At 50.1% G+C, this 14,712-nt stretch overlaps 1 protein-coding gene across 1 annotated transcript in view; it reads right to left on the bottom strand.

The window, feature by feature from the left end:
- The window catches only part of PTTG1IP (PTTG1 interacting protein), a 37,596-nt gene extending 23,115 nt beyond the window's left edge, over nt 1–14,481 (bottom strand). Inside the window, exons 1-2 of the mRNA XM_088474131.1 lie at nt 14,279–14,481; nt 8,599–8,651 (exon numbers count right to left, since the gene is read on the bottom strand). Coding sequence (XP_088330257.1) covers nt 8,599–8,651; nt 14,279–14,354 — 129 coding nt within the window. The 5' untranslated portion in view covers nt 14,355–14,481. The remainder of the gene's footprint in view (nt 1–8,598; nt 8,652–14,278) is intronic.
- Between the last annotated feature and the right edge of the window lie 231 nt (nt 14,482–14,712).

The following is a 14,712-nucleotide window of genomic DNA, read 5'->3' as shown; positions in this document are numbered from 1 at the left end:
GCATGTTACATTTGTTTTGACAACATTAAAAATGCTAGTAAGTCACATGCAAGTGGTTATCCACTAGCAGCGATTGTCTATAGTATCATCATACTCACTACTGCTCTCACTAGCATTTGTCCACATTGCTGCAGCATTCTGAAAACCAGGCTACCTGGCACCTAACGCATTGGGGATACATGGCACCTAAGGCATTGGGGATACCGGGATACATGGCACCTAAGGCATTGGGGATACCGGGATACATGGCACCTAAGGCATTGGGGATACCGGGATACATGGCACCTAAGGCATTGGGGATACCGGGATACATGGCACCTAAGGCATTGGGGATACCGGGATACATGGCACCTAAGGCATTGGGGATACCGGGATACATGGCACCTAAGGCATTGGGGATACCGGGATACATGGCACCTAAGGCATTGGGGATACCGGGATACATGGCACCTAAGGCATTGGGGATACCTACATTAAATGCTTCAAAGCTAGTAACAAATGTAGGCAAAGCGCAGTCATGTTTGACATGCATTGTTACCAGGGTTCAAATACCAGTGGGTGTGTGTCCTAAGTGACACTGTTCTTAGAGCCATGGCTTGTGCCAACTCCACTTATCCACCTATAGACATCAACCAACAGGTCATTTGGGCATAGAGGAGAGTTAAACAAATAAATGTATATATGCCCCTTTTCCAATCAAACCACTCCCACTGCAGGTATACTGCTGATTGGGTGATCCTGTAACAGTCTTACAGAACGCCAAAAAGTGGTCTGCCTTCCTAAATTAGAGTATGGTGTCCCTATTCAGTGTCTGCTACCTTTAAGTATTCAACATGTGGCCCTCCAGCTGCTGTGGAACTATACATCACAGCATGCCCTGCCAGTTTTGCCATCAGGGAATACTAAAATGGTTGCAATGGCATGCTGGAACGTGTAGTTCCACAGCAGCTGGAGAGCCGTATGTTGAATAGCCCTGATGTAAGGGGTTGACAAAAAGGAATTGTGCTAAAAACGACTCTATAGGCGCTTGTGTTCCCAGAGAGTACACAGCCATACGTGTGACCTTACACACCAGCTGTACACGCTCTCAGCCGGGTGATATTGTACTGAGCTAGGACAGAGTACACAGCCATACGTGTGACCTTACACAGCAACTGTACACGCTCTCAGCCAGGTGATACTGTACTGAGCCAGGACAGAGTACACAGCCATACGTGTGACCTTACACACCAGCTGTACACGCTCTCAGCCGGATAATACTGTACTGAGCCAGGACAGAGTACACAGCCATACGTGTGACCTTACACAGCCATACGTGTGACCTTACACAGCAACTGTACACGCTCTCAGCCGGGTGATACTGCACTGAGCCAGGACAGAGTACACAGCCATACGTGTGACCTTACACAGCCATACGTGTGACCTTACACAGCAGCTGTACACGCTCTCAGCCGGGTGATACTGTACTGAGCAAGGACAGAGTACACAGCCATACGTGTGACCTTACACAGCAGCTGTACACGCTTTCAGCTGGATGATACTGTACTGAGCCAGGACAGAGTACACAGCCATACGTGTGACCTTACACACCAGCTGTACACGCTCTCAGCCGGATAATACTGTACTGAGCCAGTTATATCGTCCTGAAAATCGACCCGTGTGTATGCACCAACAGACTAGTCTTTGCTGCAAAAGTACGAGAGTCACATGATGCCCAAACGCGGCACTGTGATCAGCCCCAACCTCGTTATCACCAGGGAGAGCCAGATTACTGCTAAAACTAAACAAAGTGATAGCTGTCCTCTTACTCCCCAGCCCCACCTGAAATACAGGAAGACGTTAGACTACCGTGGGTGGCGAGGTGCTTTTAAACAAAAGTCCGTTACCTGCTCCTTCTCCCCCCCCCCCCCCCCACAAATCCCTGTTTAGGGAGACAAGCTCAAGGCTGGCAGGACAAGGATATTACTGAAGACGCCCTTCATAACACAACAGGGGTTTGTGAAAGCTGTACACAGAAGGGCCGTTACCCACACCAAGCAAGGTTCTGCTTTCATATTCTGAACGTCAGCAGAAAAAAAATATGAGATATGGTAAGAACTTACCCTTGTTATCTCTATTTCTACGAAGTCCATAGGGTTCCACAGGATACCTTGGGGTATAGGTGTGACGTCAGTCGCAGGGCACCAAAGAGTTAAGCTTTCAGCCTCCCAGGATGCACTAGGTCCCCCTCCTATACCCCGCCCCCGGGCCAAGGCACCTCAGTTAGTTACCAAGCCATAGGCCGGAGGAGGAGAAGGAAGAGAGAGAACAAAGATCTGGACACATACAAGAATCACATTCTCACCAGAGGGAGACGGGAAACCGGTGACCAGAGCAAAGCCCATCTGCAGCACAGGTGCGACAGGGCGGGAGTCCTGTGGAACCCTATGGACTTCGTAGAAATAGAGATAACAAGGGTAAGTTCTTACCATATCTCATATTTTCTACTTCAGGGTCCATAGGGTATCCACAGGATACCTTGGGGATGTCCCAAAGCAGTATCCTTTAAGGGTGGGGACGCTCCTGTGCAGAAAGGAGAATCCGCCGCCCGAAGGAAGCATCCTGAGAGGCGAAGGTGTCAAACCTGTAATACCTCACGAAGGTATGGACAGAAGACCACGTAGCAGCCTTGCAGATCTGAACTGCCGAGGCACCACGTCGAGCTGCCCACGAAGGACCCACAGACCTAGTGGAATGAGCCTTCAGAGAAGGAGGGACCGGTAGGCCTTCATGAAGATAAGCTTCAGAAATAGCCATACGGATCCAGGCTGCCAAAGTTTGCTTTGAAGCAGGCCAACCCTTTTTACGGAAGCCATAGAGGACAAACAAAGCGTCCGACTTCCTAAACGAAGAAGTGCGGTCAACATAAGTCCTTAAGGCCCGCACAACATCCAAAGAGGCCTCACCCACGGAAAGACCCGGTGAGTTAAAGGCCGGAACAACTATTTCCTCGTTAACATGAAACTGGGAAACAACTTTGGGAAGAAACTCGGGCCGAGTGCGGAGCACTGCCCTGTTCCCATGAAAAACCAAGAAAGGGGGTCTACAAGAAAGAGCCCCTAACTCAGAAACACGTCTGGCCGAAGCAATGGCCAGAAGGAAAACAGTCTTAGCTGTTAGCCATTTAAGATCCACTGAGCCCAGTGGTTCAAACGGCGGTCCTTGGAGAGCCCTCAGGACCACAGCCAAATCCCAAGGCGCCACAGGTGGAACAAAGGGCGGCTGAATGCGGAGAACACCCTGCATAAAGGTGCGCACATCCGGGATTGTAGCAATCCTACGGTGAAACCAGACAGATAGGGCCGAAACCTGTACCTTCAAAGAAGCAAGGCGAAGCCCATGATCTAGTCCCGCTTGCAGGAAGGCGAGAATCCGAGACAGACGAAACTCCCGCGGTGCATAACCTCTCGGTCGACACCACTGGAAGAACGTATGCCACACGCGATGGTATATCCTCGCGGAAGACGGTTTCCGAGCTCGTAACATGGTACGCACCACAGAGCTGGAAAACCCCCGGGACCTCAGCATGGCCGTCTCAACAGCCACGCCGCCAAAGACAGCCGAGTCAGGTCCGGGTGAAGGCAAGGACCCTGAGACAGAAGGTCCGGTCGTAGCGGCAACCGCAGAGGACTGTCCACGGACAGACCCTGAAGGTCTGAGAACCAGTGCCGTCTGGGCCACGCGGGAGCTATCAACAGGAGCGTCCCTCCTTCCTGTTTGAATTTCCGGATTACCCGTGGAAGAAGGGAGACCGGAGGGAACAGGTATGCGAACCGGAACGTCCACCAGACGGACAGAGCATCCACCAGAGACGCCCCTTCGTCTCTTGTGCGAGACCCGTACACCGGCAACTTGTTGTTGTGCTGGGACGCCATGAGGTCGATTTCTGGAAGACCCCACCTGTCCACCAGTAGTTGAAAAACGTCCGGGTGCAGGGACCATTCCCCCGGATGAACGTCCTGGCGACTTAGAAAGTCCGCCTCCCAATTTAGCACTCCCGGGATGAAGACCGCTGATATGGCCGGAAGATTGCGCTCCGCCCAAACCAGGATCCGAGAGACCTCTACGAGAGCCGCCCGACTGCGAGTTCCTCCTTGCCTGTTTATGTAGGCCACGGTGGTAGCGTTGTCCGACTGGACCTGCACCGGGCGACCCTGGAGAAACCGCTGTGCCTGCTGGAGAGCATTGAAGACCGCACGGAGTTCCAAGATATTTATTGGAAGCTCCGCTTCTGTCGGCGTCCACCTGCCCTGGAACAAGTGTGGACCCGAAACTGCTCCCCAGCCCCGAAGACTGGCGTCCGTTGTCAACAGGACCCAATTTGGAACCCAGAACGGACGTCCCTTGTTGAGGTGGGTCGTCTGTAACCACCACGCAAGGGACAGGCGAACCTCCTGGGTGAGCACAATCGTCTGGGACTTCAAAGACTGAGTCAGCCCGTTCCACTTGGACAGGATCAGGTGCTGCAGAGGTCTGGAGTGAAACTGGGCGTATTCCACCATGTCGAACACCGACACCATGGAGCCCAGTAACCTCATCGCCGAGTGTAAGGACACCCGGCGGCTGTGCAGGCAACTGCGCACCCTTGACTGTAAAGCAGAGATCTTGTCCTCCGTCACGAAGATCCTTTGCTGTCCCGAGTCCAATAAGGCTCCAAGATGCAGAATCCTCCGAGACGGGATTAGAGTGGACTTCTGCCAGTTGATTAGCCAGCCGTGCCGTTGCAGCAGTGCAATGGTCAGGTCCAAGTGGCGTAACAGGAGCTCTGGAGATCCTGCCACCAATAACAGGTCGTCCAAATACGGCAACATGCGGACTCCCTGCAGCCGCAGAGAAGCCGCCATGACCGCCATCACCTTGGTGAAAACACGTGGTGCTGTTGCCAGGCCAAAAGGTAACGCCCGAAACTGGAAGTGGTCGCTGCGGATTGCAAACCTGAGGAACTGTTGATGGCGCCAAAGAATAGGGGCATGCAGGTAAGCGTCCTGTATGTCCAATGACACCAAGTAGTCCCCAGGTTCCAGCGCCAGAATGATGGACCGTAGGGTCTCCATCCGAAACTTCGGGACCCGCAAAGACTTGTTGAGTGCTTTGAGGTTGAGAATCGGACGATATGACCCATTGGGTTTCTGTACCAAAAATAGATTTGAATAGAAACCCTGGCCCCTCTGGGAGAATGGAACAGCCACTATAACTCCAGCCTGGAGCATAGTGTGCAATACCTTCCGCAGCTCCGTAGCCTTGTTCCGGTCTGATGGGAGACCCGTGGTGAAGAAGCGAGCCGGGGGTCTGTGCCGGAAGGAGAGGGCGTATCCGTGGGAAACCACCTCCAGAACCCAAGTGTCTGTCGTAGTGGTCGACCAACACTGGGCGAACTGTAGCAGGCGGCCTCCCACCCTGGGATCCCCCAAAGGGAGGCCCGGACCGTCAGGCCGCAGGCTTGTCATCTGGCTTGGGGGCCGGACGTCTGGTACTCCATGCCTGCTTCCAGGGCTTGACCGATTTCTTAGGGCCAGCCTGTCGAGGAAACGACTGTGGTTTGGGCCTGCCCTGGGCCCTAGATGACCGAAAGGACGATGGTCCCGAACCAGAAGGAGCAGCGGCCGACGGGAGACAAGCAGATTTGGCTGCCGCCAGCGTGGCCACAATCTTATCCAGATCCGGACCGAAGAGAACTTCTCCGGTAAACGGCAACGCTTCCAGACCTTTCTTGGAATCTGCGTCCGCCTTCCAGGATCGCAGCCACAAGGTGCGACGAGCAGCTACCGCTGCTGAAGAAATTCTAGACACCAGAGTACTAATGTCTAGAGCCGCCTCGTTGATGTAGGTGGCCGAATCACGGAGATTGCCAATCAACTCCGCCTGTTCGGCCGGACAGTCGGATTCAAAAGAAGCCTCTAATGAATCCGCCCAGCGCTCCATCGCTCTGGCAACCCAGCAAATGGCCATAGCCGGCCGTGCTGCCCCCCCTGCAAGGGAATAAGCGGACTTCAGGCAGATTTCTACCTTGCGGTCCGTAGCATCCTTAAGGGAGGACATGGATGGCATCGGCAATGTGGCACTACGGACAAGACGGGTCACGTGAGAATCCACCTGTGGAGGGGATTCCCACTTTGCAAAATAATTATCCGCGAACGGATAAGCCACCGCCAGGCGTCTCTGCGGCTGGTATCTTTTGCCAGGTTGTTTCCACGCCTCCTCTAAATGGTCCACCAACTGACCCGAAAGAGGAAAGACTGTGGCATCGCCCTTCACATCTTTGAAAAAGGCATACTTAGATTTAGCCGCTGGGGGAACTTCGTCCTCAATCACCAAGGCTGTGCGGACCGCCCGAATAAGTCCAGGAATATATACTTTGGACTTAGCATCAGCGTCCTTAGTATGGAGAGGTTCCTGATCGTAAGGATCCAGAATCTCCCCATCATCAGACGTCCCTTCGTCATCCTCATAAGGAGCGGACAGAGACGCCACCGGCCTTTTATGAGGCCGCATCACAGACTCCCCTTGCAACACATCCGACAAGTGCTGTACAGAACTCGTCAGGGAGTTAACCCACGCTGGCTCCTGAGAACCCGGGAGCGGGGAAATAGGGAGACTGTGGGGTACCACCAATTGTCGTGGGAACCCCTGCATGGGTGACGACACCACAGACTGCTGGGACAAACCCCTCGGAGTAAACGCGGGCTGCGGAGCTAACTGGCCCACTAAAGCTGTTAACGCCTGAGCGAAACAAGCCCAGGGCGGCTCCTGTACCGGTGCTGTAACCGTAATAGGCCGCGCCATGGACAAACACTGCCGGCAAAGGCCCTCCGCGCTACCCTCCCCCTCCGCTAACGGTACTTTGCACGTGGTACACTGTAGCCGGAGGGGAAAATCACTTTCAGACATGATGGCACCACGTATGTGACCTCTCTCACCAATTAAGTATTAAATAGGCGAGAGACCACCCTGCAGCACCGCACCGCAAGGGCTTTAGCAGAAAGAACAGGGACAGTAATAAAGCTGACAGTTTAGAGAAGAAAAGTTACAGGCAGCGCTAGCACAGTCACATACAATGCAGAGAAATAACAATTCCTGCACTAACAGCGCTGATTACTCAACTACACAGACACAGGGCCTGGTAGGACACAGCGCTGCATACACAGACCTGAGCCACAGCGGAGGAGAGGTATGCGGGGGGACCCAGACCACGATGCTTCCGTCCAGCGCTTCCAGCAGCGTTCACCATGCGTTCTGGAGAAGATGGCCGCCGAGGAGCAGAGAGGAGGCTGGCCTGGGGGAGGAGCGCTGCCACAGGACCAGTCGGCAGCATGCAGAGAGGGCTGTGTGCAGCGGGGGAGGCGCCGGCTGTGAGACAGGGAAGGCGCGCTCCCCTGGCATGCATTTAACCCCTGGGACGCCGCAGCGCTACCGCTCTGCTGCGGTCCGCTGTCCCAGGGGGTAGTGGAAGCGCAGGTTGGTCGCCTGGCTCCACGCTGCAGCCAGTCCCCAGGGAGCCCCCTGCCTGGGGACTTAGGACCATGTGATCAGCGGGGACCCACCGCGGGACCCCGCTGCTTACCTCTGTCCCCCTTGAATCCGGCCATGGTCCGGAGCATCTGGGGTCACCGCTAGCTGTGACCCCAGACGCCCACCAGCATCCCCGGATCAGTACCGGCGTTCTGGTACCGGCGGGGTGTAGGGAAGACAGCATGGACGTCAGGACTGACTGTCCATGCTGTTCATCCAGATGTGCAGCCACAGCTGCATGAAGAAAAAGCTTTAGGGGCTCTTCTAGCCCCCACTCCAACAGGTGCACCCGACTCCGGCCGGGCACCAAACTAAACTGAGGTGCCTTGGCCCGGGGGCAGGGTATAGGAGGGGGACCTAGTGCATCCTGGGAGGCTGAAAGCTTAACTCTTTGGTGCCCTGCGACTGACGTCACACCTATACCCCAAGGTATCCTGTGGATACCCTATGGACCCTGAAGTAGAAATAAATAAATGCTAAAATGTTACCCAAGAAGAAAATGTATCTTTCAGTGCTAGATCCTCAGCCTTGGGAACATACTCCATACACTCTAAGGCCTCTACCGCTGGCGTCCATTTTGCCTGTTATACCAATATTGCTAATGATAGTGCACCATCATCATAATCTTCCACAGCGCCGGACAGGGAGGGGGGGTACCATACAATAGACAAAATAAACGCAGACAGGAAAGGGTAGGGTGGGTCCAGTTCATGAGCGCATAAGAGATCACTGCTGCACTAAAAAGACCCAACACATGTACTGTAATTGGGTCTGAAAACAGAACCACACTTTCTAAAAGGAACCATAGCCACTAATACATGCTTCCAGGTGCATTGCATTGTTCCAAATGCCTCCTGCTCCATTCACTAAAACAAACACCAGAAGTTTTGAGTCATAGAACAGCAATGCAGTACTCATCCACTTCAGCAAGCAATAACCATAAAACAGAGTCTGGGTTAGAGGGATACATACTTAGCTAATAATTCAGCAATATAAATACTGGTGTTACAAGGCTGTGTCAGGACAATTCCCCTGTATTGCAGCTCTTACCTTCACATTAGTCAGACACATCTCACAGTCTGTGTTGTTCATCTGGGAACAATCTGCAAAACAATTTCATAACAGTTTTATATTATAGCAGCTGGAATTTAAACGGAAAACAATTAATCAGAACCCTGCAATGTTCTATTTCCTGTTAAATGCCGATGATAACCCCGCACCCCATATAAAAAATCTCTTATAGCCCTTTCAGACAGAAAACCAAATTACCGGGACAATACATTTCAACCCGGTAATTTGCTGATCAACACGGGTCCTTTTTCTGTGTGACTGGGTCAAGCCGGGTCAAAATTCCCGGGACTTCGACCCTGGTCTTTACCAGGGTTGGAGATCCGGCAATTTCTACTAGGGTAGACCCTTTCAGACAGAAAAAGGTCCTGTATTGATCAGCAAATTACTGGGCAGAAATGTATTGTCCCGGTAATTTGGTTTTCTGTCTGAGAGAGGCTGGGATCGGCAAAGCGACCTGGCCCTCAAATGCCAGGTAAAAGCCGGGTATTATGGAAAATTCTGTTTGAAAGTGGCATTAATCAGTGGAGAAAGCCATTTTAACCAACACTTATGTGAACATAGCCATGTACAGGCCGCTGACAGCTGGATAAGTTCTGGTTTGTTTCGAACACTAAATATTGTCCTTAAAACTTTTGCAGTTGCAAATAAACATCCCAAAGTCTAAGCAATAATATATAATACACTTCCAAATGGTTTGTTTTACTTATCAAATCATCATCTCGTCCTCACAAAGTCATAAAATGTATCAAATGAGATAAGACTGATCAAAACATCTTTTTTAAATAAAACTTAACATAGAAACAACGGGGAGCAGGGGGATTACATTTCCCAGACACCAACACGATGTGCTGTTGCAAAAAGGCATATTGTGTCTGCCAGCATCACAGGACTTCACCCACACCCCATAATGGTGCAACTGAAAACTCGCGATGTCAGCACTGCTGTAAATGGAGGATGTGTGCGTAGCCAGGCATCGCGGGGATTCTCAGTAGGACATTGCGCACAACTGAATCTCCCCAATGTATGAAAGATCAAGTATACCCTTACTGATTCTATCCCAGCAAAGGTGGCAATCTGATTTTATCACACTATGCTACAATCAGGGAGTGCTGTCACTCCTGTATAGAAGAACCTTTGCCAGTTTTCTGTCTGGACCAATCTTCGGTAACACCATTAGCCAAGGAAAGAAAACATCTGCACTTACTCCTCATCAGTCTCCTGTCAGACAACCTGGTGCATCATTCTACAGAGGCATGTATAGTGGATGAGGCTGGTGGTGTAGCCCAGGGGTGGACAACGTGTGGCACTCCAGCTGCTGTGGAACTACACTTCCCAGCAGGCCCTGCCACAGTTTTAGAATACACTAACAGCAAAGCTGTGGCAGCGCATGCTGGTATGTGTAGTTCTACAGCAGCTGCAGTGCAACACATTGGGGTCAATCCATTTAGGTGCAAATGGTGAGTAGAGAGAGTGTTTCCTGAAACTCGCAGACTTCGCACCGAAGCGCACTCCCGAGAATTCGCCAATCCAATTAAAAATGCCTATTCGCACTACTCGCAGCGAAGGGGTGCGAATTGACTGCCACATGAGATTTGAGAGAAGTGCATGAAAATGTGGGGAGACCACCCAAAATGGATAATTTTGTTAGCAGGACCGTATAGAAGGCTGTTTGTGGGCATTAGGAAGGTACTGTAGGTTTTGAAATAGTGTCAAATGGCTGATTTGTGGGGGGTTTTGTTAAATGCAAGAAAATGATGAAAAAAAGTTTTTGTTTTGTTTTTTGTTTAATCTCAAACAAAACAAAAAAAAAGGTAATAAAAAGGGTGATATTCGGGTACTTGGAGATCATTTTGAAAAATTAAAAAAAAAAAATGAAAAAAAAACAAAAAACAATTAAACTTTGAATTAAAAAAATAGATTGTAATTAAATTTGAGATCCCTACAACAACGAGAAAACAACAGAATTATTTTAGGGTTATTTGAGGACAATTTTTTTTTACCCTCAAAAAATGACATTATTAGACTAATTAAACTAGTTGGAAACTTCCAAATGCCTAGTGATTAGGGGATGTGTCCAAGGAATTCAGCAGTGTTCCGACATTTTAACCTTAAAATAAAGATTTTCCTTCCCATCTCTGCGAATGGAAAGATGCGTATTCAGTCTGACCGACTCAGTGCGAGTTGCTAATTGGTTTGCAAAATGAATTCGCTATACGAATTCGAAGAGAAAATAGCAACTCGCACCTAATTGGATGGACCCCATTGTATACCCCTAGTGTAGCACATTGGTATAATGCTAAAAATGTGGTAACGTGCATACCACTGACCCAGGCAAGCGATTCTGTGCTGTAATAAGTTTCTACTTGAGAAATCATCATTAAGTCAAATACATTTTTATACACGAATAACCCTTTGTCCCAGCGACAGATAACACACTTTGCACCTGAGCAATTTATCTACAGTAAACAGACAGGTTAATAGGATTAGGTATTTAAACAGCTGACAAATCAGAGCACAGAATAACAATCAGACCTGGGTTTGTTTTGCTTGGGCACCATTAGAGACTGTGATAATTTATTCTAGTGGGAAACAATGTGACTCTGGGGAATGTACAGAATATTTGTACGGTTACTTAGTGCAGTGCTTCACCCAACTTCTCAAAGTTACTAAACTTCCCTTTTAGGCTTCTGTACGCACAGTGGAGGGGACATGAAGCACAGTCAGTGTATATGGTAATGCAGATTAATAATAGTATGGGTAACAAACATGTGATCAGTGTCTTCAATCAACCTCCAATAACCGACAACAAATATCAGCAATAAAAGTCTTAGGGGGGAATTCAATTGGCATCACCCGGGTTATGTGCCCGAATCTATTCAATCGCTCCTGCAGTAAGCCCACGACTAGTCGCAGGGTTACTGTTTGCAATAACTGCATCACGCCCGGCACTCAACCCAGAAGATGCCGTACACCTTTACTAAGCCCCGGGCATTAGTCGTGGTAAGGTGCATCTCCCGGATGAAATGCTAGATGCGATGCAGTCAACTGAATAGTTCTAAGCACTTAACTAATTGAATTCCCCTCTTAATACTTTGGGGTCTATTTATTAAGCAGTGTTAGGAGACAGAGTGAAAAGTGATAAGAAAGTGATAAGGTGCCAGCCAATCAGCTCCCAACTGACATTTTTCAAACACAGCCTGTGAGATGACAGTTAGGAGCTGATTGGCTGGCACCTTATCACTCTGTCTCCTTACAATGCTTAGTATATAGACCCCTTTATCTGCCCATTTATTCACAATTTAAGAAAAAACTATATACACAGTATAGGATTTCTTAATTCAGTTTGTAGCCTGGTGCTAGTTGCATCTTAACGGTGTGCCACGATTGCCACTAATGAGATAGATGTTACCCCTAATGTGTAGAGTTTGCACAGGCCGCTGTTTTCTCAGGAGAGGCCCCTTGTCCAATCTCGTGTTCAATTTTAAAAAGCTTATTCTACCAGTAAGACTCCTGATGCCCTCGCATTAGCCCGGATTACTGCATATCTGTAAGGACGGGCGGGTGAGACGACACACCCATGTAATCTGCATTTCTTCAATCTATGAAATTCAGTCCACGCTAACCTCTAGATCCCAAACTGGGTCAGGCAGTTACAGTAACCTATTCCGACTTATCCTGGAAATTTAGAAAAAGGGGGGCTTGCCTTGGGAAGGGGTCAGGGTATACAGGAGCCACTGATAAGTTGTCATAACAAGACAAGAGCACAGACCAGGTGTATATACTAAATGCATCGCTGTAGGTTACCTATGGGCTCATTTGACCATTTATATCCCTAATTATTTAGTGTTATCCTGGTGCATATTTCCCCATGGCTGTCGGTTATTCCCCAGTCTTGTTTTATTACCAATTGTAAAGTGCAAGAGTATATACTTGTGCTATATAATACTAATAATTAACAGTGTTACCCAGATAAAGGAGGAATAAACTCTACAGGCTCCATTTATGGGGATGCAGTTGAAATAACAGCATGCGGGAGGTTGGCGCCACAATTCCGACACCGGCATCTCAACAACAAGTATGGGGGTTAGATGTAGGCGCTAGGGGGAGGTTTAGGGTGCGGGGAGGGGCAGGATACTTACCGACAGGTTTCTGTATCCCAACCCTGTCGGGATGCTGGCGTCAGACTGCCAGGCCCCCGTATCAAACCACATTTATCAACAATATTACCAGCAGCAATGACAGGGATACTAAATGAATATGCCACTAGTATGTAACATACCTTACCCCTCTGGCAAGGCCCAGCAACACTCCCCTTATCGGCGGTGGCATCCTCCACTCTGTTGCTGGCAGCCTAACGTGTAATACACATGCACAACGGCCTTCTGCACATTGAGATTGCACCCGGCGGGGACTTTTGCAGAGTCCCCCATTGCCGCCAGTATGGATGGCATAAGTGGTACAGTCACATACACCTGTACGCCGAGTTTGTAAAAACTGAACGGAGCACATGACCCCTCTTGCAAGTACTAACGGGGCTATGTGGTGTTATTAAAAAGGAGCCCTATTAATTCCACCAGACTAGCAACAAAGCTTTACCCTAGCGCATACGGGGCTTTTACAGGTAATGGTTCTACAAGGATATTTAAAATCAAAAAGCTGGACAGTGAGGGCACCAGAATGAAACCTAAAAGGTAACATCCCCAGAGGACAGAGAGCTGCTGGAGTTCCCTGCTCCCCTCCGCAGACTAGGCATGGATATTGATTTTCGATGGTTCACTACTATCGATGATTTTCTTTTGACAGTAGTATTTTCGCCATTCGATGGCAGTTTTCCAATGGTAGCCACCACCAAATGGTGTGTAAGCAATTTGATGCTAAAATACAAGCGGTTTAACATCAGGAACGGACGCGGGTTGATATTGCATGCATGAACCATCAGAATTTTTTATTTTTTTTTTCCCCCATCAAATTGTTTTGATGTGACGATGAGTTACCATCGCATGGAAAGTTTTGATGGTGGGCTTCCGATGTCCATCCCTACCCCAGGTGTACATATGACTGACTATCTCAGTAACAGTGACACATGGGGGAAGCTTGGGGGGGGGGGGTATTTTGGTGTATATAGAGTAATGAGCCCCATCCATCTGCGATGGATTGGCACGATCCTGCAACCCCGGCATCGCAGAATTCCAACATGTTTGATTTTGCCGATTCCGATCAAAAAATAATCGCAATCGTCAAATCGCCGACATTTAACATGACAAATGTCTGCAACCCGGCAACGGATAGCAGAACATCGATGGTGGGCGATCGGAAGTTTCTGATGACCGATCGGAAATTTCAGATTAAATCCCTGCACCGCAACGATCCGTCGCAGCTGTATGGGCACCTTAAGGCAACGCGAATCCCTCCAGCAGCTGGGGAACTACACCTCCCAGCATGCCCTGCCACAGACTTGGCATGCCTGAGTAGCAGGACATGCTGGGAGATGTAGTTCCCCAGCAGCTGGAGTGCCTGGTGTAAGTGTGTGTACAGGGAGGAGTGTGTTGTGAGCCCCCCCCCCCTCCTCTGTACAGCGCTGTGAGGAGGGGGCTCAGGCGCTGTGGACACACAGAACTTAGAAGAACAACAAGAACCTCTCCCCTCCCGCTTCACTCACCGATATCAGCCGCGGCGGCCACAGCCAGCAGGCTGAGCACGGCGGCCAGGCAGCGGCAGAGACTCGGCCCCTCCATCCTCCGGTGTGTACTGTCCTGTACTCGGCGCTATACTCCTCCTCCCCGGAGCGGAGTGACCGTAACCGCCCGACACAACTCCGAGGCACGTGACCCAGGCACAGGCTCCGCCCGGCTCCCCGTGACGTCAGGAGCAACCCCGCCCAAGGTTTCCGCCCCCCTTCCGCGATCTACCCTACCAGCACATAGTATAGTCACACGTGATCACTCCAGCAACGCCCAGCTACCCGGGGGTCGTCTAATGAAAGCAAACAAACGCCAGTTTAGAGGTAGGAATGGCCATCGGTGCGGTGTCCGACGATAGTTACCATCGATGGGTCCATTGTTGGTTACCATTGATGGGGCAAAACCTATCTAT

Source organism: Taudactylus pleione, unplaced genomic scaffold (assembly GCF_031769625.1).
Source record: "Taudactylus pleione unplaced genomic scaffold, aTauple2 ptg000147l, whole genome shotgun sequence".
Taxonomy (NCBI): domain Eukaryota; kingdom Metazoa; phylum Chordata; class Amphibia; order Anura; family Myobatrachidae; genus Taudactylus; species Taudactylus pleione.
This window is presented reverse-complemented; position numbering and strand designations above follow the sequence as displayed.